This window comes from Dermacentor variabilis, chromosome 10 (genome assembly GCF_050947875.1).
Source record: "Dermacentor variabilis isolate Ectoservices chromosome 10, ASM5094787v1, whole genome shotgun sequence".
Classification (NCBI taxonomy): domain Eukaryota; kingdom Metazoa; phylum Arthropoda; class Arachnida; order Ixodida; family Ixodidae; genus Dermacentor; species Dermacentor variabilis.
The window spans coordinates 99,334,360-99,358,568 of record NC_134577.1 but is presented as its reverse complement, the minus strand read 5'-3'; the positions used below and the strand labels follow the sequence as shown (position 1 = coordinate 99,358,568).

Here is a 24,209-nt window from a genome sequence, read left to right as displayed (position 1 = left end):
AATGCATTTTACCTCTGATTCCAAGTCAGGTTCCAAGTCAGAGCAAAGCCACTATTTTTTTTACCGTTCCCCAAAACATTGCATCAATCCACTTACCCGCTTTACTGTCCATATGCGACCCTCGTGGACTTCTTTATCCATCGCACGTTAAAAAGACACATTTCTAGTTATAAAAAAAAAAGAAGTTACAGCTAAGGTAATGGCAGGGATATTCAAGTAGGCACGAATTTCCAGAAGATTTCACAGCCTCAGTCTGTCTTTATTGAAACACCCTCGTACAAAGATTTAAATCAGTTTATAGAATACATGAAGTAAAGAAAGAACAATACAGACGAGTTCATTTCAACGGAGGTAAACTACAACAGCCACTTAATTAGGTGTTTCACATGCGCAAACATGCACTGTGCCACAATGTATTACTGTATGTCTTTATGTGCTGTGGACGAGCAACTGTGCGCTGTCCCAGAAGAGTATAACAACAAAATCATCGTAAGGGCGTCCTTGAGGAGACACAGAATACGCTGGCATAAAAGGTCCCCATCAGAGAGCGCTAATCTATACACCCGGGGGCAGTGGGCACGAGCGAGGAGGTCCAACGCACAGCCAGACCCAGGCACCACTCGCTCCCCTTTGCTGATACTGTTCCAGAAGTGGACGCCGTAGCTGCCATTTATAGTCTTTAGTACATCTGGCGCATCTTTAGGATCGAACAACCTCTTCCAGCCTGGATAGTAAACAGGCAAGAATGCTGAAGAACTTGCGATATTTACGATGCGAGAAAATACAGCGTCTGAAAGAAGCGTTTCCACCGCCTCAAGTACGGTCCTCCATGTACCAGGGCGGTACATGCGTGCGCTCTCATCCATAAGCGCTCCGAGGGCGGGATGATGCTTGTCGAAGAATAGTACAGTGCTGGCCAAGTTGTTATATTGCTCACTCTCGTAGAAGACGGTATTCCTTATTCCTTCCAGTGACTTCATTACGATGACGTCTAAGTCGATGTATATACCACCGTGGATCCAAAGCATGGCGAGGCGCAGAAAGTCACTCAGGTGTTCTGTAGCATAGCGGCTTCGAGTGAGCGGCCCTCCCTTGGCTTGAAGAGGTGCCAGCGGAGTATCGGCGAGTATGACACTCGCATTTAACACCGCAGACCGGAAATTAGGTATTTTCGAAAGTGCGTCGTGGTAAGGACAGTCGGAGGAGCTGATGTTTCCGTTTGACAGCAGATGGACGGTGAAGTCGCTGTTGTGCCGGCAAGCCGACTCGACACTGCAGGCTCGCCGCGCCTTCAGCTTCCGTCGAGTGGACGTCTCGAGGAACCATATGTGGTAACTGGCGTTCACAGATTCTGCGAAAAAAAAATAAACAGCAGTCGGGTGACTAATTTTCTTAAAGGGAGCGGCACATATCAGCCTTATTCACCAGGTTACGTCGGAAAGAAATAAAAATGTACTGTATACAGCATCGACCAGTGTGTTATTATTTGAATGAGGAATCGATTGGCGTATGCATTTCACCGTAGCTCGTGAATGGCGTTGTTCATGAGCGTGAACATTTTTGTGGAGATAAACATGTGAACAGTGCGGTACATACGCAAATATTTACGAGGTTTATTATCAGGATACATGCAATTGTACGCAGGGAATTTCGCTGTATAAAGTACGCATAACCGCTTCCCTTGTATCTGTGTGGTTATTGTTCTAAAAATGTTGGTAATAATTGTGAGCTCATTCGCAGACTGCGCAACGGTTGTTACAGCGTCAAGAAACGTAGTGCTAAACTCTGCCTCCGTCTTGGAAAATATTGTAACGGCGGTGCAGCATCGTCTAACGGTGACGCACAATGTATGGACGCGAACGTGGGTGTGTTTCTTGGCGTGTGCATTTGCGAGTCCCGAAGTGGCTGTTACAAAACACCAATTCCGTGTCCAGTTAATTAGATTCCTGTAATTACTGGGAACAGTAATCATAAGCTCGCCGCGTCGTTATACGGTGTGAATACTGCATGAAGGTTACAGGAATTCGCCGGTAGTTCCATAAACTATGAGCATTTCAAACGGCGTTTGCACGTGCTTTTCTCTTCAGTTGTCCAAAAATAACTGAAATAGACACTATGAGCAAGAGTACACGAACCGCAGGCTAAGTGAATTCACTTGTAATTCGGGCGCACGCACTGAAGATGACCAGTCAACTGGAATGTTCGCGATGCCAAGCACGTACTACATATGGTCCTCAGTTTTCAGCCATATTCACAGACGAAGAAAAGCAACGGCTTTGTCACACAGATTTTAGCAGTGTACATTTCTTTAGGGAAGATACACTGTGGCCATTCACTCATTCAGAGAAAGATTGTGGTATGCATCTCACCTAGGCTATATTCTTTTACATAAATAAGAACAAAAACAATTACACCGCACAATTTATTTCACTTATTCGGTACATTTTCCAATATGTAAGGACAGTTTGCAGTTTGTATTATAAATGCATTGCTACCTTTTTTGATTACTCAGATATTCCGTGGCGTAATAGCTACAAATATCGTCTTGTTATCCCAGTGCTCGTCAAACAAACATTTGTTGTGCTTTTTTTTTACCATCTGCTACAAATTCTGTCGCAAGTAAAGGCTTGGTAGCTTTCCACTCATGATCAGTAGGCCCAGAGTACAATATTGCAACGAATTAAGTGAGACTAAACATACACACGGACTCTACTGTGAGAAAGCGAGCGCCGATGATGCGCCTGGGATCGCAATAACCACTTAGGTTCCCTAATGGCCGCTAGCACCAAGGCACTCAGACGTGTCTTGCAGCTGACCTCTACCCCCTGAGTGCTTCTTCCAACAAATCTTTGGTTAAGGCTATCACAAGGCCACGACAGCATACGCGCAAGAATCACTCTACCATTCGCTACAAATGCTGTCGCAAGTAAAGGCTTGGTAGCTTTCCACTCATGATCAGTAGGCCCAGAGTACAATATTGCAACGAATTAAGTGAGACTAAACATACACACGGACTCTACTGTGAGTAAGCGAGCGCCAATGATGCGCCTGGGATCGCAATAGCCACTTAGGTTCCCTAATGGGCGCTAGCACCAAGGCACTCAGACGTGTCTTGCAGCTGACCTCTACCCCCTGAGTGCTTCTTGCAACAAATCTATGGTTAACGCTATCACAAGGCCACGACAGCCTACGCGCAAGAATCACTCTACCATTCGCTACAAATGCTGTCGCAAGTAAAGGCTTGGTAGCTTTCCACTCATGATCAGTAGGCCCAGAGTACAATATTGCAACGAATTCAGTGAGACTAAACATACACACGGACTCTACTGTGAGAAAGCGAGCGCCAATGATGCGCCTGGGATCGCAATAACCACTTAGGTTCCCTAATGGCCGCTAGCACCAAGGCACTCAGACGTGTCTTGCAGCTGACCTCTACCCCCTGAGTGCTTCTTGCAACAAATATATGGTTAACGCTATCACAAGGCCACGACAGCATAGGCGCAAGAATCACTCTGCGCCAACGCAGCGCGAGATCCTTCAAAGTTCAGCTCTCTTGCAGAGCGTGTCCTCTACCGTCAATGTTACACTTTCTCGTGGTTACGCAAAACATTATTGTTTTCGTTTCACGTACCCGAGTTACAAGAGCTCGAGCATCTAATATACTTGTTATTAGTCTTAATGATCTGCTGGATTCCATGCTCTTCTGCCTGTCGGTGTCCTCAACAAGACTAATATGTCATTGCCGACGATGCGTAGTACAATCTCATGTGCAGGGCTTCCTTTCTGTTCCTGGATCCTTCAGATACGAATTCCACGCTCGGATGGGCTTGCATTTTTTAATTTTGCTTGATTCTGATTGCTCAAGAACGTACAAAATAGCGCACTCCGCAAGACTAAAATGGTACTGACTTCTGGGTCTTTGTGGCGGTTGTCCATTTATCCTCAGCCGGCGGTCGTTCTGCCGCTGAAGATCAGTAGCGCTTTGCAGCAGTGGTGGTGGTTGGATGCATGTATGCCGGAAAGTTGTCGGAGGTGGTCTCGGCATCCTGTTTGATAAGAGCACGACTACTCTGTCTTCAATGGGAGCACTATCAATACTTATTCAGTATTTGAGGCATCATGCGGCTGTTGGGTATTTTGTTATGCCTTTACGTAGGCGGTGGCAGAACTACCGCCGGCAGTGGAGAAACGAACGAGCAGCACCAAGACCGAGAAGGCAGTACCACTTAATTCTTGTGGAGATCAATTTGCGTACTGCTGACTAACCAATGATGAACAAGAATAATAATAAATGAAACTGAAAACAGGTAAGCCACATGCAACGAAAACGTGCCATGCAATTACAACTTATACTTTCCGACAGTTACCTAAGCGCCTTACTTCGCTGTCGTTCTATGGAGGCATTACTCGATCATGCATGTATTGCGTACACAAAATCTCGCCGTTGCCGCACCACGCATAACGCGATCGGAGCTAAATTAAGCCTCTCTCCCGGCGTTCACAGAGATATAGCTCAAGAGTACGTTCGTCGGACCGAGTGGAAGTGGTGCTATAGAGCGAGCTCACTAAGCCATAGTAGGTACTGATACTAGTATTTATCATTTTTCTGGTAGCGGCATTTCACCCGCTAACAAGTTAAAGCTATTGCTCAGCGCAAGAGGCGGCTGCATTATTTGGAACCTTCTCGAATGTTAGCGCTGATTCTATGAGTTCTGTATGTTCTATGTTCTCACCGAACGTTCGGCAATCAAATGTTGCCCTATTCTCTCTCTCAAAGAGGGTGGATCTACTCGAAAAGAGTGAAATATGGGACAAGCAGATGCTCCCTCAAAGAGAGTGCCCGGAACTCTCTTTGTTTTTAGTGTATGCTCTCACCGAACCTTAGGCAATCACATCGTATGTGCGACGCGAGAAGTTCTGTACTTTCAGGAAGGTGTGCCAGCACCAGCAATTACGCTGCAGCCTTCGACTGGTCGTGTGCACAAGCCAACGCGCTTGACCTACAGATCAGATTTCGACGAACGGGTGTGCTCGCAGGTATTATTGTGATGAGTGTTATGTGCTTTGTTTTGCAGGCGTTAGCTCAATAAGCAGCAATCTTCGTAAGTTGCGTTGTGCCAGTGTGGCTCTTCACCATCACAACAACGTGTCACTGTGATCCGTTGAAGTTGAACCTCTGTTTATCAGGTGCTATAAGGCATAAAAGTGCGCAATATCTTTTGGAAATTTCACGCTTGCTCGGCTACGGCTCCCCTGTGGTCATCACGTGGAGACCAGAAATCGCGTGAAGAGACCCGTGAAGGGGTCTCTAACCTCTTTGGTCTTGCCGGAATGTGTCCATTTTGAAAGGGGGCGCAAGCGTAGAACATTAAGGCAGGTGTATTTTTTCCAACCACCTTGGAGTGCGGCGCGATCGAAAGGCGTATGTGAATCTCGGTCTAGACCAGTATGGCGTAATATATGTACCCAAGTGATGCCCCTTCTGCAAAACAGGCAGGCCCTCTACGAATAGGAAGCAAGCACGAATATAAAACAATGCAGTAAGGCTAGCTGCAACCTAAGTTAGGGATGTAAGTTTGCTAATGCATGGAAAAAAGTTATCTTGTGTATTCGGCTACGCAATTTCCGTTCTCTTGAGCCCATATACTTTCTACAGGATTCACAAGACATTTCACATAGCCTACTGCGGCTGACTGCCCCTGATATATCGTACTTGATATTTCGTTATTTCACAATTCTAATGAAGATGTTTCGTAAAAGTACCATTCAGATTCGAGAACAGCATATAGGTACGTAGAGGTGGGAATTGGTGAAGACTGAAATGAAACTAGCACGAGTGTAGCAAAGAACGACGGGGATGAGATCTATACCAAGACGTCTGACTCGTACGTCATCTGGCAGCAACTGAGCGAGCAGCGCCCGTGGCTGCTGCTCACCGTTTGGCGCACTTTCTTCTGTATATGCAACATACTCCTGCCGCCAACAAATTGCTAAAGGCTGCCGGCTTCAGGAAGCTAAACCCTTTGTACAGCACACCCTATCACGGAGCCGGACGTCAACTTCAGGCAGCACGCTCGAGCGACGCCGTCGCAACTAGGAAGCAGTTCGGTCACCTGTGGCAGCTTCCACGGGATATGATAGCAATAGGGGCTTGTTGGTACGGCATATCTTATTTTGTTATAGCGCAAACTTGACACGGACAACAGAAGGCACATCTGACACACACAGCGCTGTGTATGTCAGATGTGCCTTCTGTTGTCCGTGTCAAGCTTGCGCTATAACAAAATAAGATCCACAGGATAGGCACCCAGTAATCGTCCTGTACCAGGACGACGTCTGCAACTCGAATTCGTGGTGACGGCTTGGGTGTTGCTTCGTGTGCAGTGCCCAAAAGTATTAAGTACTCCTCGGCTAGTGCTCCCACAGATGATCTGCTAAAATTTGTGGATCTACGCTTCGACGTCCCAGATCAGTGCTTGTTGATTGGGGTAGCAATGCGCGATTAACTCTTGAGGCAACCCCGTTGCAGGGTGGCCAAGTAAGAAATGTGAAGGCGTCAGTGGCCTTCTATCACAAGTACTCTTGAGGCTCGACGTAGCATTTGCGCAGTACGTGGTGCCCGTTTGTGTTCAGCTTTGTTGAGCGTTGACCGCTCTGCGCTCGTGTTCCTTCCTGAAGGGCGGCGCTTGCACGCCTGCGTCTTGACGTAGTTGCGCATTGTCATGCTTGTACTCGTCGTTGAATTACCGCCCGGAGTACATAAAACCACTATTGGCGATGACCTTGAGTCTCGTCTATTATGCTTGGACAGCCTTGTAGGAGGTGGGCATTTCTTGCCTTTGGGGGACTTCGCAACGCTTCTATTGCACTTGGGTTCCATAGGCGCGTCGGTGGCGGCCGTTTTAGGCGATGTTCAATAATCGGCAACCTTGCCACTATCCTGGCTCTTGAAGTGTCTTTTGTTCTTTGCCTTTTCTCCTTTTCCTTGTCCTTGTTGATTTTCTTGCCGTCCTCCTGAGGCATGGTGGCGGCTTGTTTTTTGGCCAGGACAGGAGCACTGCTCTATGGAAGCTTACTAAAAATGAAAAAGCGTCGGCGCTGTCATAGGTCTTTACATGACGAGGGGAACATTGTACTTGTATTCGTTAGATTCCAAAGTAATGCCTCATATGCCAACTGTATTCTAGTGCAACGTCGAAGAACTGTTTACTTTCAGTGGCGCATCGTGTCTGGGAGGTTCTCCAGTAGCAAAGACCATATACGCACTTTGCACAGTTCAACCGCGGGAGAAGCCGTGAAGGGTTCCCTGGACAGTCCGTTCAAAACGGGTTTGCACTGCAGTAACTTGATGTGATAATCGTTATATCCGGCCAGTTACAACGTCCCAGTAGGTATCGGAGCCAACGAGAATGCTTACCTCGTTTTCTCAGAAAGTAGCTGCTTCAGGGCTTGCATCAGCGCCAATAACACCGAGGTTTGTCATAACGGTGATGATCGCGATATCAGCTGGTGGATTGGGTACCCCAGAGATTTCCGGTACTTCGAGGGCATCTATAGTGATCTCCTTGTTACTGTGCAGGCTCCGGAGTGTGACGGACCCTAATTACATTCGATGGTCACAGGGTAATGCATATTTGAGACGGTGAATAGGCTGAGGCGCTCAACGCCTTGAACAGGACAATACATTGTTTTAGCAACCTCCCGTGGAACAAAAGTGCGCTGAATGCCCGTGTCTAGAAGGAACCGCAGCTGAACTGACCTAGCTGGTGAGACAAACCAAGCTCTGCCCATCTGTAAGAATACGGGTCTGAGTGCGGTAGTACTCCTTGACAGGAAAGTTGCACGAGGTGGTGTGTCGGTGGATTCCGAACCGCTTGCGCGTTGCACGGACAGCGCGGACGAGTTGCCCGAACACATTTGTTGGTTGTGACTCGGAGTATATACGTTGCGCAGTGACGTCAGATGTTGTGTAGCACGGCGGGCAGATTACAAATTTCTGGTGCTGCGGCAGTCACTGGTGACGTGGTGCGCCTGCCGCAGCGGAAGCAACGCCTGCGCGCCTGGAGCTGCCTGCGTTCTTGTTCTCAAGTGAGGGACGTGGAGCATTCCTGAATTGTATGGTCCGACGCGTTGCAGAGGAGGCACGGGCGCCTGTACGGCGATCTTACTTCAGTTGTTGGAGCCGCTGCGGAGGGCGGGTTTAGCTTCAGAGGTCGTGGTTCACGCTAATGATGCCGCTGGCTTGCAGATGACCTGGCTTGGTCGAGACTGTTTTCCTCCCTCACCTCGACTTGAATTCAGAGGAGGGTCATAATATGCTTAGCTTGTTGGGACTTGTCTGCTGTAAGCGTTGCTGCGCCAGCATCTTTCGGTGAAGTAGCCTCCTTCAGCTGCTGACGGTACAGGATACCAAGGTCAGGTGGTAAGGCCTTCATGATGACGAGTCTCATAACAGCAGCGTACTCGTCTGGTGAAACGCTAAGGCCCTCCAGTAAGCTTGTGCTGAAATTGATGTCATGATAGAGATTTCGAAGCTTGTCGACATCTTCTGAATTACAAACGGGTGCCAAGGCGAGTAGGTGGTCTAGATGGCCATCAACCCGCATGCCATGATGGCCGAAGTGGTCAGACAGTACCTTGATGGCGACATCGTAGTTGGCCTCTGCGAGGCGGATAGCCTGAATTGCCGTCTTAGTTGACCCGCACGGGCCCTTCAACAGATATTTATATTTTTTTATCTTTGATAGGGAGTCATTGCCCTGAATCCTTGCATGGTACTGACCCCAAATGCCTTGCCAGTCACACCACTGACGAGAAAAGATCGGGATTTGCAGCTTTGGCAGGGCCACGCGGGAGAACCACACCGCGGGTGAAACTCCGGGCGACGCGGAAGGGGCAGCTGGGTGTGGAGGCGAGGCAAATTTGTCTGTGGGGCTAGCTGTGGATTCGACGGAGATCGGCAGGATCGGTGGACGCGGCTTAGTGCGAGCATTGGTAAAGCTGACTTTTGTGCGTACTCGAAAGCTGTGGCAAGGTCCGCTTCCAGTTCTGCACCCTTGAGGGTATCTAGTATAGCGCGCTCGAACTCGATGAGCTCCACCTGTTTCGCTAAAACGAGCTCGAGGAGCCGGTGCAGCACCCGCGTAGGTGTGGTCTCATCTGTCAGGAGGGTGTTGATCGAGGGTGTTGGCCGTGGTGATGGCCCTTCGGACAAAGCCGCGCTTGGTGCGGGGTTGCTCCGTTGCCGGAAATCGAGGGCTAGACGACAGGGTGGGTTAAGGCACTACAATGAAACGTAACAAACATCGATAGAGATTAGACCCGGACCCGGACGTCTGACTTGTTCGTCATCATGGCAGCAAATGAGCAAGCAGCGTCCGTTGTCGTCGCTCGTGCTTGATGCCCCTTTTTTGTTTGCAAGAAGGAAATGAGCCAAAAAATAACAATCTGACATAACCAACACGGCGAAAAATGCCATTTCTTAAAATGTCATAAGGTCAATTGTATAGAAAGTGCCTATAAGACACCAACATATTTGCTTTCTGTAAGCGAAACCCATCAAAAATTCTTATCACTGCCTTGATCACAGTCACGTAGCTTGAGAGCTTTTTTTGCTGTATGGGACAAGCTCAAGTTCGTTATTCGACTGGAGAAGAATATGCTAAATTGCGCTTATAGGTCGAACAACGACATATCCAACAAATAGCGCAAACCTAACTACGAGAATACGTCGTTCTCTCGCAGTCCTCGCAGATTGTTCGGTGCGTCGTCTTTCCTTAGCGGCGATAATTCTGAGCGGCGCCCTCTGGCGAGTGACGTCACGGCCAGGACGCCTTTTGCTACGGCTCGCTCATTCTCTTCGTGTATGATTGGGGGTATGGGCGGATCGAGCCGTACTTATTTAAGGTTATGCCGGCTTCTTTCTGCTGCCATGTCTGAATCACAGTTCCTTCTTCAAAAGCGCGTGAGTCGAAAAAGTTTGCGGGTTGGATATTGTTACGGGGATGTCGCGAGTATATAAAAACTATATTTACAATATATATACAGGATTAGTCAGAATAGTTAAGATGGCTGACCACCAGCAACACGCAGCAGCCAGTGTCTCCGGTATTCTTCTTCCTCTCTCTCCTTTCATTCTTCCGTAACAATGGGCTTCTTCGATTTTCCACTTCTGGCTACCCGCGGGCTGCCAGAGCCAGCCACAGCGTCTTCGTTTTTCTCGGGTTGCTGCGCCCACCGCGCTACGCACTTCCGCCGGGCGTTCGTTTTGCTCGCGCTGGACGGTTCTGGCTACCCGCGGGCTGCCAGAACCTGCCAGGACGATTTTGGTCTGGCTGATCTCTGGAAGTTCTCTGGCTAGCAGACGACTAAAAGAGGCTATGGGCGCTCGCCGCTATCTTTACGGGGACTTCACAGATTGTAACGCGGGTGCTTTAAGACTTAAATTTACCTCGCTCAGCCAACTGTCTACGGTCATCTTCGGATTTCCTTACTTCTAGCATTATCTTCTTAGGTGCTAACGCACCGTTCCGCATCGCGAAGCGGTGTGATACGAGCCGTGGTGAACCATTTGAAGCTTTTGTGTGCGTGTCCCCAGCTGATTGCTTCTTCGCGGCGGTGAACAGCGCGCCGCGCTCTCATGCGTGCAGGTTATCTGCATCGTGTTCCACGCGAGTTGTAGACGCTCATTCACACATTGCGGCACATTTTGGGTTCGCCTTTCTCTGGTGGCGTTCCTTTTCACATATCTCGCGTATGTATATCTCCTTTCTCTGCAGTTAGCGAAGGCTTTGCAGCTAGCCCGTGTTCGCTCCGTCTCTCCGTCGTATGCTGCGGCAGCTCGAAACCGATGCGTTCGAACTGCAGACCATTGATCTAAGAATACACTGATTGCACTCGGTACATTTAGACACACGTACATTGGCTTATTGCTCTCATGATTGCGACCAATGTTGTTTTTCGTGTGAAACGTTTCGCTCGTCACTGGCGACGTGCATTTTCATGCGCCAGCCGCGTCCCCAGCTCCTTAAATGAGAAGCACCATCAGCCACAACAAACTTTATGAAATCGAAGCCCAAGCAGGTCGGCGCGAAATTTTATGCGTATGAGCTAGACGTACCGATAACCTGCTTTTTCAAGTCTTGTGATGACACAACGCCAACATATCAATGTCGCCGGTGGTCGACGTGATCGCTGCGAGCAGGGATCCCCCAGCTATCGCTTTGGAGTATACAATCACGATTTCGCGTCTTGTCATCCGCCGCGTCAATGACGGCGTGATGGCGCGACAGAAAATCCCAACCGAGAATCACATCGAGGGAGCAACAAGTTAGCACAAAGAAATCAATCGAATACAAAATGTCTCGAATCAACACCCTGGCAGTGCACATAGCGACTGGCTGAACTTGTTGTGCACTGGCCGTTCTAAGCAATAATACCGAAGGCATCATGGTCACTTTCCGTAATTCACGGCAAAGTTTCTCACTAATCACAGATACAGCAGCACCTGTATCGACGAGCGCAAGACATTTGATGCCATCAACAGACACTACAATAACGTTAGCGGGGGAAAAACGAGGACTTTGATGTTCCGACGATGACGCAGTTCGTGCCTCAGGAACTGCGGAAATCAGTTTTTCGCCTCAGTAGTACTGGCACTGGGCCTACGACGCATGGGTGAGAGTGAGCGCCGACGAGGGGAAGGCGAGCGACGAGTATTGTAGATATGTAACTGCGGTGCGGGTATGTCGTCTGTAGGGTAGACTTCCGGTGGTGGTCGCTGAGGCATACGGTATGGTCGGAAGCCGGAGCTGGGTGGTCGCGCGGTGCCCACGAAGGCCGGCAAGCGCCGGCGGCAGAAGAGCGCTACATGTCCCGGTGTACCGCAGGCATAGCATATTGGGCGGTTATCAGGAGTGCGCCAAGGATTTGTGCCTTGCTGCTGTGCGCTGAAAAAGGGAGCGACCTGCTGGCGAGGCGAGGGCGGATGAGAGAACACCGGCTGGAGAGGCGCTGAAGGCGGAGGAGAGAATCCCGGCAGATGAGGCGCCCGTGCAGCGGCTTCAGCATACGTCAGAGGCGCGGCCACGGGAGCCGGCTGACACGGAGGTGGAAGAGCTTCGGTCACTTGCTCTTGAATTACCTGTCGGATCGCTGGAGCCAAATATTGAGAAGGCTTCTCCGTGGTCGGCAAAATCGAGAGCTGTCGCGCGACCTCCTCGCGCACAAATTCTTTTATTTGCGTCAGCAAAGTTGTGTGGTTGTCGCCAATAACCAATGCTGCTAACGAATCTTCCGTAGGCGGTGGGCGCCGAGCTAAGATGCGTTGTTTCCGTAGCTCGTAAAAACTTTGGCACAAGTTCATAACTTCGGCCACGGTACGCGGATCCTTCGCTAGCAACATTTGAAATGCGTCCTCATCAATGCCTTTCATAATGTGTTTTATCTTGTCCTGTTCCGCCATTGACGGATTCACGCGCTTACACAGGTCAGTGACATCTTCGATGTAACTTGTGAAAGTTTCACCGTGATGTTGCGCACGCCCCCGTAAGCGTTGTTCTGCGCGAAGCTTGCGCACAACGGGGCGCCCGAACACTTCTGTGAAACTTGTCTTGAATCTGCTCCACGTTGTGAAATCGTGTTCGTGGTTTCGGAACCAGAGGTTCGCGACGCCGGTTAAGTAAAACAGCACATTGTGCAACTTCGTGACGTCGTCCCACTTGTTATGCTGGCTTACCCTTTCGTAAGATGACAACCAATCCTCCACGTCATGATCATCGGTGCCGCTAAAGATGGCAGGATCACACTGGCGCAATGCACCGGCAACGATGACCGTCGGATGCTGTGGTGCATCTTCCTGGGTGGTTTCGTCAGGCATGGTCGCAGCAGTCGGTAGCGTCCGGCTTCGGAGTTCCAGTTTTCGAGGTTACCCCGCACCTCCACCAAATGAAATGGGGTTTATTGTAGCTCGTTCGAGGGATCGCAGGTAGCTCTAGATCACGAGTCCTAGGGCTTCGCATCAACAACCCGCGCTCGTGTCTCGCGCCGCAGCGGTGGCAGCCCGCACAGTGCCACATGCATAGTACCCACTACAACTACAGTGTGCCACATGCATATTACCCACGACAATATACATATATATATATATATATATCCAAACGTGCATTAAAAAATAAGGCGCACAAAGCGAGTAGGTGGAGCCCCTAGTCCAGGACCCCACTAGCTTGAGCGGTCCGCCGTGCCTGGTCTAGCAGCGCTAGCTGCAACTCCCGATCCTCACTGGTGAGCCAAGTCTCTCACTGCTCCCTTGCGGAAAGTTTGCGGGCTATCTTCAGTGTATTAATTTTGGGTGGCCTGCTCTGGCAATCCCGCGTAATGTGGGCGAGAGTTGGCCACCTTCCGCACCACGGACAGTGAACGCTGTACAGCGTTGGGTGAATGGCATGTTTCAAATAAAGGTTTCGCAATGTGTGCGTCTGTATTCGGCGCCAGGTCACGAGTTCCGCCTGGATAGGTCAGGCTGTGGTGGACTGTATTTTCTTCGCTCGCACCGTTGGTGCTCAAAGATGTCTCGTGGTAAGAAGGGGTTTTCGTCAGAGGGATCGACCGCTCGGATAACAAAAGCACGAGCTGCACTGTCCGCTCTCTCATTGCCCTAGAGTCCTGCGTGACCCCGGCACCAGATGATCATGTGTCTTTACGTTAGGTTGGATCCTAGTAGGTGAGTGGTGCTGTGTGGTAACCTACCGGCGAGGAAGATTCTACATGCGACTTGGGAATCTGTATGAGTTATTGGCGATTGTCCAAGAGCGTCCTTAGTTTTATTATCTAACGCGATGGCTGAAGCTTCTGCGGTATTAGCAGATGCAACTCGAGCCGTGGCGCTAGTCACAAGCCCTGGATCTGCGGCCGCTCCTACTATAGCGAGGGCGTACTTGTAAGCACCACATCGAGCGACATCTGTGTTGACCGTATCCGGATTTCCACTGAATCGCTGCATAACTTTCCAGCTGTTCTGCGACCCCGGTGGTATTTTGGACTCATGTTCTTGGGGATTGGGTCTACTATGATCCTTTCACCAAGTACTTGAGGCAGAGATTCAAGTTCTCCCAAATACTGTGTACGAGTAGGGTAACCTAAGCGGCAAAGTAATTTTCTGCCAGAGGAGGTTAAGGTAAGCCTCTCTCGTTGAGATATGAGCATCGCTGCCCGTAGCTACTCGTAGTTATTGTGAATACCGAGGGCCAGCAGGCGTTCAGTTCCCTGTCGTAGGTCGAGAGCCGCTTTTTACGGCGTTCTCATCAACGCATCTAGGGCCTATAGTTCTATTTTCGTGAGGTCCTAGAAAGGGAGGCTATATGTGAGGTGACTTAGCACAAAAGCCTGAACAAGCCGGATCGTCTCTGTTTCTTTGAAACCTTTTCGGTGATAAGTTACTCTACGAATCATACGGGAGATCTGTCTCACCGAAGTCCTAAGGGCTTTAATGGTGTTGTCTACTCGTTCGTTGCTTTGCAGCAACAGTCCGAGGAGTCACATTTTCTAGACCTCCCTTATCTGACTGTCTCCTAAAAAGAGGTTGAACGGCTCGTGAGTTTGACGGCCTCGACCTCGGATCCTGAGAAATTCTGATTTATCGGGAGCGCAGCTCATTACGCTGTTGCGAGCGAAGTTTTCAACAGCGGTCGCTGCTTCTTCTAGCATTTGGCCCTTCTGTCCTAAAGAGCCGCTGTTTGCCGACAGGGTAATATCTTCTGCATATAACGCGTACCCTAGCCCGGTATGACGTCGAGTGTTTTGTCTAAGCGTCTAATGCCGATATTGTAAAGAAGGGTGGAGAGTATCGGCCCTGGCGGGGCACCTTTATTGGCCGTGGGAAAAGTGTCTGAGCGCGTAGTGCCGATGCCTATTGCCGCGATGTGAGAACTAAGGAAAGAGCGGGCGTAGTCATAGATTCTTTGTGCACAACCGATGTCATTCACCCCAGATAAGTCCATGTGAAACAGTGTCGAATGCGCTTTTAAAATCAAAAGCTAGGATGAGATGTTCTGCACCAACCGGTATGTTGTAAAAGAACTTCTTCGCGAAGTAAAAGGAAAACATCCTGTGACGACAAATGTTGGCGAAAGCCGAATATGTTTATGGGAAATAGGTTGCGGTCTTCAATGTAAGAAGTGAGACGTGCATGGATCACCTTCTCCAATAATTTGCCAGGACATGAGGTTATTAATATCGGTCTGTGATTCTGTAGATGATGACGTTTTCCTGCTTTGGGAATAAGCACGATTTTGGCCTCCTTCCACTGTGATGGAACCACGCGCCTCTCCAACATCTGTTCATTATTATACCTAGTAAGCTGTTCTAGGTGCTCAACGCTCAGGTTCCGGATCATAGCATTTGTCAGCGGAATCTGGTCCAGGGACAGTATTTCTCTTCTCAGCAAAGAGTTCTGCCTTAGTTATGGGGACGTCCAGCACTGTGTTTTTTTTTACCTTGGTATGGAAAGGTGCATCCTGGTCTGTTCCTGATAAATTCTCAGGGAAATTTTGAAGGGTGCAGTTATTGGCCGTTTTGGTTTTTCCTGGTTCCATTATGCTGCGAAGTATCGCCCATGTCTCGGAGGTGTTCTCGGAATGTTATACACATTTCGCGAAGTCAGTCGCAAAAACTCGCCCCACTCGCTGCCTCTAACTGTTGTGCGTAAGCGTTTCTGTGGCGTAGTGTGGGCACCAAGAGGACCCACCGCTAGGTCCTCTTTGTGTTGTGAGTTTGTGAGCGGCGGAGTCTTAAAAATCCATGCTATCGAGGTCCTGGCGGCGCGTGTCCGTCATCCGCGAGGGTCCAGGACGCGCAGTTGCATAGGGGGGGGGAGGAGGGGGGCGGGGTTGGTCTGCAAGAATTCGTTCGCCGCAGGCTCTGGCATTCTACGTGACGGCGTTGGCCTTATCGAGCTCGCACGAAAAAAGACACGTTTGAACTTGTAAAGTAATGTTCCGGCCACTCAAGGCTGTGGGTAGTTTCAGTCGACGCGGCACTGCCTCACAGATTCATGATGATCGTGGAAATCGGTGGCACATTCAATTTTCCACCAAAAAGCTGGAAAGTTCGCGGAGCGCACGACACGACTGCGCTCGTCGACGCCATAAGCGTCCTGGTCTAAAATAAGTCTAATCTCCGTTTTCAGAAATGCATCTTAACTTGAAGCCCATGCTTGACTTGATGTAAATGACGCTTGGTACGAACGCGTCCAAGGCGCTCATTGCGTCTCCTTGCGTGCGATCACGACAACGGTCATTTAAATCAAGTTAAGCTTGGGCTTGAAGTTAAGACGTATTTATGAATACAGGCGTTATTCTGGTCCCCGGGCCAAGCAGTCTGTCTCTTGGTCTGCAGCGCTTCGTGCCCCGACCGTTAGGCCTCACTCCATAGGTCCTGCTTCCGACCGCTCCGTCGAAGCTATACAACATACTGGCTACGAGGATGAACCCTCCCGGATCTCCTGCGCATGGTAGGGAGTTCCACCGACGCCTTTAAGCTTTGAGCCGCTGTGCTGTTACGGACGCCCGATTGTGCCAAGACGCCACTAGCGTTTTACCTTTGCAACGTCCAGCGGAACAGCGCGTTCCATCACCATACATATAGCACATACTGGAGAAGAGGTAAAAATTTTGTTCGTACTTACTGTTTGTCTTTGCTACTACTTCTCCTCTGCTTCCCGTATGCAAGACGCTACCAGTACGTCTGATTCTGCTCCAACAACGGCAACTTCCTCTTCTTTGTTCTTCGTGCTCAACCTGTGTGTTCGCACTGCCGCTGCCGCCTTTCCTTGCATTGCCTGGCACCCTGCTGTACCGTGGGTAACATGGAAACGTTCCATCCACACATTTCTTCAGGCGACTAGATGCGAGGTGCTAGCAGACGAGACGAGGGCCATTCTGCTCACTAATTTGGGCTTCGAGGGGCAGTGTCTCTACTATGACCTGGCGTCGCAGGCGGACCCGGCGGTTCCAACATTCGAAGATATTCTTCGTATTTTCGACCGTCACTACGAAGAAAACACAAACCCCATGGTACACCGTATGATATTGCGCTACAGCAGACAGCAGCCAGGGGAATCCTGCCAAGACTTCTTCACAGCGCTACCAAACTGAGCGCCTGATTGCGCGTTCGACGCTGGCTACGATGAGTCCCTCCGAGACCATGTCTTGCAAGGCGTCAAGTCAGTAAGGAACCGAAAAAGGCTACATTACGAAGGGCCTTCTCTAACGCTCAAGAAGGCCGAATAAATCAGAATAAGCGTAGAATAAGTTCACAAAGAACTTAGTCTTCAACGGTTCGCATGTGCATCGCTTCATGACGTAGCCTCAAGATGTCGTCGCCAACAGTGGCCTTTCTCGCCCAGGTGCGCAAGATTGCGGTCCTCGCAATCCTTCGTCCTCGACCCGACGGGTTAAAGGTGGCGCCCAAAAATATCCAAAACAACGGTGGCGCTCAACAACGCTCCAAAACAGTTCTCTCATCTGTTCTCAGGACAAATGGGGCTTGTAGAGAGAGAGAGAGAGAGACGGGAAGAAGGAAAGGCAGGGAGGTTAACCAGACTGAGTTTATTTTTCTACCCTACACGTAGGGAGCGTAATGTGGAGTAAAAGAGAGAGAGAGAGAACATGAGTTGATTGATGGTTGGAGTTTATTGGCGCAAGGGCATCTAAGGCATCTAAAACAAAAAGAGCGCCAGGACATGTGTTCTCGTTTAGTAAAATTGTGGGTTTAGTGCTATGACTTAAAATAGAGGCTGTATAGAGGCCTACACGTAACAAAAACGTAAATACTAGTGAATGAATTCAAAAATAACTAAGAAGATAAATATAAAGCCTTAAACGCATTGGTTATGGGCACACATGGTAAATTATTGCGGATTGCCCGAGTCCCTTGCTGTACAATTCTTGCCTACGCAAGAAGTGCAAGTGCTCAGACATACTTTTCTGCATCAAATGTACCTCACCTGGGAGGCACAGTCTGAATGTTAGGATGGTATGGGGGGAGATGATGTCGAGAAAGTTAACTTCTGCAAGATAATTAAGCACTCTTTTAAAGTTAAAAAATGCATCCTCTGATAAAAACATTGAGGGATGGGGAGTATATGGTGTGAGTAGAGTTCTCTAAAATGAGCCAATCGGTGTCGGTGAAGTTCGGGACATTGTGTGAGGACATGTAGGACGGTGAGGTTCTCACCACAGCGTATGCACGTCGGTGGGTCAGTTGCAGTCAAGAGGTATTTGTGTGTGCCATAAGTGTGTCCTATTCTGAGTCGTGCCAGGGTGACTTCGATGTGTCTATCAAGCTTCACTGGGAAAGGTTTGGTTAATTGCGGTTGAAGCAGGTCCAGCTTATTTTCAACCGCTTTGTCCCACTCAGCTTGCCAATGATTATGGAGCGCCTTTCGTACCGCAGGTTTCATATGTACACCAGGTACCCAGCTTACATCAATTGTATCCCGATGAGCCGCTTCCCCAGCATTTTTGTCCGCCATTTCATTGCCTGCGATCCCAGAGTGGCCTGGCACCCAGCATAAAACAAGAGCAAGGTTTTGTTTCGGCTTGCTTTGCCACAGGACAGGGCTGTGACAACGCTTAAGGAATCTGTGTATATTATAGACTTTTCAATCTTGTGCTGTACTATATAGTCAATACTGGTCAGAATACCGTACGCTTCCGCTGTAAAGATGCTGCAATGCTTATGCAAGGTTTTAGTGTTGGAGAAGTTTGGGCCAGGGGCTGCACATGATACCGAATTTGCAGACTTTGAAGCATCAGTGAAAAATGCAGTAGATCTGTACTTGTCTTCAACAGCCATGAAATGTTGCTGGATGAGGGCACTTGGACAACTCTTTTTCTTAAGCTCTCTAAAGGACAAGTGACAAGTGACAGGACATTGCTCCCAAGGTGGGATGGGTTCAGCATGGTCACTTTCCTGCAGATCTGTGAAAACTATTGCAAGTTTTTCCGCAACAGATTTTACCGCTAATGGGAACGGCGGGGCGTGAGAAAGCCGGTTTAAGTACAACTGATTTGTGGACAGATCATTTATGAGTGCTTTCCATGGATGCTGTTTTAGCGACATCGTTTTTATTGCATAGGTCACTCCGATATATGTGCGCTGATAAGCCGGTGGCCACTGATCCGACTCTGCGCAGAGACTTTTGACAGGGCTCGTACGAAAGGCACCAAGTGCTAGGCGGATCCCTAAGTGATAGATAGGATCGAGTAGCTTAAGTGCTGTCTTTGAAGCCGACTGACAAACAGTACATTCATAGTCTATGCGTGACAACACAAGGCTTTTAAAAAGAGATAGGACACAGTGCTTATCTGTTCCCCACGACTGGTGAGATAGAATCTTTAAAAGGTTCACTGTTTCAACACATTTCAGTTTCAACTCTTTTAAATGCTGCATGAAGGTTAGCTTAGTATCGAAGATTACACCCAAAAATTTTTGTTCCTTTCTAATTATCAGGCTTATCCCATACACCGTAATGCAAGGGTCAGGACATAACCCTCTTCGTCCGGAAAACAGCACACAGGTAGTCTTCTCTGCACTGAATTTAAACCCGTTTTCGTCTGCCCATTTGGTGAGCCGATTAACAGTTAGCTGTATCTGGTGTTCACATATGGACAGATTGCAAGATTTAAAGCTCACTTGGATGTCATACACAGAGACAGAATAAGACACCCCGGGTAGTATAGCACAGCGGAGAGAGTTCATTTTAATTAGGAATAGTGTGCAACTTAGCACTCCTCCCTGTGGTACGCCGTTTTCTTGAACAAAAGTGCGCGAAAGTACGCTACCAATTCTTACGCGGAACATCCTTTCAGATAGGTAATTCTGCAAGATCTTCAGCATACAACCAGCAATTCCATAGGACACCAGGTCCCACAGAATACCGCATCGCCAGGCAGTATCATATGCCTTCTCAAGGTCAAAGAATACAGACAGACAGTTTTGGCTGTGTACAAACGCATCACGTATATATGACTCAAGGAGAACAAGATTATCGGCTGTAAACCTTGCTCTTCGGAAGCCAGATTGTTGAGGATCCAATATACTATTATATTCCAAAAAGAATACAAGGCGACGGTTAATCATTTCTTCAAATACCTTAAATAAACAGCTGGTCAGTGCCTAACTGGTCTATGACTATTAACTAAGGAAGGGTCTTTGCCGTGTTTGAGCATTGGCAGGACTATTGCCTCCTTCCAAGATGAAGGTATATGACCAGTTGTGAAGATCTTATTGTAAAGACCTAAGACGCAGTTTAGGGTGTCACAAGGCAGATTCTTGAATTTAACAACCATTCGATTTATGATAACTGGATGCTGTTTAAAAACAAACTGTGTGAACTAAAGAACCAATTTATTCCCAGGATAACCATTCGATCCAGTCGACAAAAACCATGGTTTACGAGATCCTTAAAACGACTAGAAAATAAAAGAAAGCGCCGTTGTCGCCACGCTAAAGCTAAGGCAAGCTAAGTTGCGTGGGAGAAATATTACGCTGCCGAAGCTGCGTACTTAATCGGAATTCGCGATGCCAAGCGAACCTTTTATCACTATGACCTGCCAAACATTTTACTTACTAATCAAGAAAATTCAAGCAGGTGATAAACCCCAAAGAAGCGTATCAATAATATTACTAACGAGCTGGATGAATTAGTAAGAGATTTAACCTGCGCTAATATGTTCAACAACGCGTTTTCTTCAGTCTTCACTAATGAAATGGACACACTTCCAACCCCGCCAACCACCAATATAGAATGCAACATGTCAGCCATCAAATTCACAGTGCGTGGCCTTTTATCTGTGATAGAAAATATTAAGTTGTCTTCATTATCTGACATCGATGACATTAACTCTAAACTACTAAACAACACGAAACACATTTTTGCAGAGTTTCTATACTTATTTTTTTCACAGTCACTTTCCACAGGCACCATGCCGGACGAGTGGAAGATGGGGAAGGTTACCCCAGTCTACAAATCGGGCCCTAAATTACCGCGCCATCTCATTGAGAAGTGTTCCCTGCAAGATCAATATCATGGAGCATGTAATCTACTTTCTAAACACTAACAACTTCTTTCATCTTCACAGCATGGGTCCCACAGGGGCCGTTCTTACCACGACCTGCTGGAACTCCAGACCTGCACAGATATACGGCTTCTATGGGAGCAGCTTGCGCCCACTTTCGTTCAACCGACGGCCGTAGGTGACGCTTTTATAACCTGTTCGTCTGCTACGCGGTGGGCGGCTGTGCGGCGTTGTAAGTAGTACGGCAGCTGTTGTGTTACGATGAACTGCTTCTCTAGTTGATGATTTTTGCTAACACAGTGACAGTGATGTCACAATGCTTTGATCGGTAACTTGGCTCCAAAAGTTGACTGCCCGAACCTAAGAAATGTCGGAGCGTGTAGTCCGCTGCTCTCTAATATAGCGTTAAATAGCCGCTCCCACTGCCTTTTTCAAGCAGATTATTATAAATCACATTGTATATAGAGTTCGCAACGTACACAACAGTTTCACTGTACACGTTGTCAAATTCGCGTCTGCGCTCTTTAGAAACTTGAAGCCACCGTAATGCTCGACGACAGAACGATTACCACTCATTTAAACTCTTAAAAGTTGTCCGTAAATGCGTCACGAGTTCAAAAAGTTAATTGCGCAAACAGCTTCACTGCGTACGTATCTTCAGCACCACCGTTATGCTGCCGCCGTACCACGCGGAAAAGCTAGCTTTACAGTTTGAAAAGAGTTCCGTGACACGATTTTTAAGGCCTGCACTGCAGCACGTTTTAAAGCACTGGGATCACTTAATTTTTTGCAAGCTTTCTACTGAGCTAGACATCCAACGATATTAAAAACAAGATATGCTCACCTTCCCTTGAAACAGAATCGATCAGCATATTGTACATATCGGGTGAAGGAATTACTAGTGAATACTTTTACTATACTTTTACCAGATCATCTTCCTTTCACTACGGCACACAGCAGTAAATCATAATGTCATCTACGACATTAGGCTGTCTGTAATCAACTAAAAAAAGCTAGATTATCCTATGAATCTTTTTAAACAATTTTTCCAGTCTCTTAAGGAGGCTAGGAAAGGGAAATTTATGCCGTTGATCTAGCATTGCAGCGGCCACCTATGCTCTTTGTTTACATTTCTTGCACCGCTCATCCTCTTCTAGTTTCACTATTCAAATGCAAAGCATTCGCAAATATGTTTTCTTTTGTATATTTGTGAATTTATTCATTTACCGCCAATACAAGCGCTTTGTGCCTGCCGAAATGGCAAGACAAGCGCTGAACAAATCGTAAAAGCAGACGACAGCGAACAGGTTATAACTAGCGCCACTCTGCATGTACGTTCTTTCCCTAGCGGCAAAAGGGGCGAACTAGACCAGGCGTGCTGGAGGAGGGAGATCTGTGCAGGTCTAGAGTTAAGTAGGTCGTGGTTCTTACGAGACCCAGCTTGCACTATTTCTTCATGATGTTCATGATAATCTTGACCGTAGCATACAAACAGACGCCATATTTTTGGATTACGCGAAAGCGTTTGACAAAATTGCTCATCAACACCTATTACTAAAGCTTTCTCGTTTGCATTTGCATCCTGATATCCTGAAATGGCTTGAGCAATTTTTAGCCAGCCGCTAACAGTATTTCTCATTCATTAACCACACTTCAAACGTTACACTCTTCCCATCAGGCGTACCACAGGGGTCCGTCCTTGGCCCCCTTCTTTTCTTAATTTACATTAACGACTTACCCTTGCATGTGCCCTGCCATATCCGTATGTTTGCCGATGACTGCGTTCTTTACCGCGCAGTCAATACCATCACTGACCAAATAACTCTTCAAACCGACCTTAACCGGGTACAAGAATGGTGTGATGTTTGGCTGATGACAATCAACTCTAATAAATGCAAGCTTGTCTCGTTTACCCGTCGTCATCCCCCTCTTCGCTTTTCTTATCCGCTTGGTGACGTCACCGTGGAATCAGTGGAATCCTACAAATACCTAGGTATCACCTCGACTAATGGTCTAACCTGGGATGCGCATGTCACTAATGTTATTTCATCGGCTGACAAGACATTGGGATTTCTAAGACGTCACCTTCGCCTCGCTCCATTGTATGTAAAACTGTTAGCCTATAGATCACTGGTAAGAACGAAACTCGAATACGCATCTGCCATCTGGGATCCGCATCAAGCGTATCTCGCCAATACCCTCGAGGCAGTTCAAAATCGCGCCACCAGGTATATTCATTCCACCTACACTTACAACGTCAGCATGTCATGTTTAAAAAAAGAATCTTCCTTATCGCTTCTATCCCCCTTCGTCGCCGCATTGCCACCCTTTCCCTCTTCCACAGGTTCTACTATTCGACGCTCAATCGGCCACCATACATTGCTCCCCCAACGCGCCGGTCACGACGCATTCGCCATCCCCAGCAGGTAGCACAACCACATTCACGCACAAATACATTTTCAGCCTCATTTTTCTACCGAGCATCTAAAGAGTGGAATGGCCTTCCTTATCAAATTGCTGCCATCACCTGCTCTTCACAATTTGTTCAATACATAACGACTTATTTACAGAATTGAATGCATTATAACACGTTTGTATATGTTGTATTCCCACCCCTTATGGAATACCCCTACTACGGGGTCTTTAAGGAAATGAAATGAAAAAGATATATATAGTACTCTACACATGACAATTCCCCAAAAAAGTATATAGGAGCACAGCCACCACAGCTGGATGGATGGATGCATGAATACTGCGAGTGTTCCCTTTGAAACGGGGCGGTGGATTGTGCCAGCGAGCTATTGTTCCTGTTTTCATCTGTAGCCCAATGGAAAACCACCGCACGCGCAATGCGGAACATCTGGGTTCAGCCTCGACCTGCCGGAAGTGTTTGTTCATGCAGTTTTACGTCGCTTTTGCTTATTGCTTCTCTATTTCAGTTAAAACGAACAGTTTTCTTTCCCGTATTTCCCTGAGCTCATTTTCTGCTAGTCAGGTTGATCGTTGTTGACGTTTCTTTCGACGTAAATATCCTTCATGTTGGTCAGCATAAAAGGTCACTTACTTTAGGTGCGTGTAACGCTACGTGGCTGCAACGAAAACTTATTACGCTAATGTCGCCTATAGCTTTGC

The 24,209-nt window shown here is 48.0% G+C and overlaps 1 protein-coding gene across 1 annotated transcript; it reads right to left on the bottom strand.

The window, feature by feature from the left end:
- Positions 1-238: 238 nt before the first annotated feature.
- Positions 239-22,835, bottom strand: LOC142559352 (lactosylceramide 4-alpha-galactosyltransferase-like). Its single transcript, XM_075670964.1, has 3 exons — positions 22,816-22,835; positions 16,682-16,896; positions 239-1,351 (listed from the first exon to the last, which is right to left on the bottom strand). The coding sequence occupies exons 1-3, from the start codon at positions 22,833-22,835 to the stop codon at positions 417-419; spliced, it is 1,170 nt and encodes a 389-aa protein (XP_075527079.1). The 3' UTR covers positions 239-416.
- Positions 22,836-24,209: the final 1,374 nt, after the last annotated feature.

Coding starts and splice junctions, on each gene's coding strand:
- LOC142559352 (XM_075670964.1), bottom strand. CDS start 22,835: ATGGCAGGGCACATGCAAGG. Junction 16,897..22,815: donor ATGGCAGGGCACATGCAAGG/GTAAGTCGTTAA, acceptor CCTCGCATCTAG/TCGCCTGAAGAAATGTGTGG. Junction 1,352..16,681: donor AGTAGTAGCAAAGACAAACA/GTAAGTACGAAC, acceptor TTTTTTTCGCAG/AATCTGTGAACGCCAGTTAC.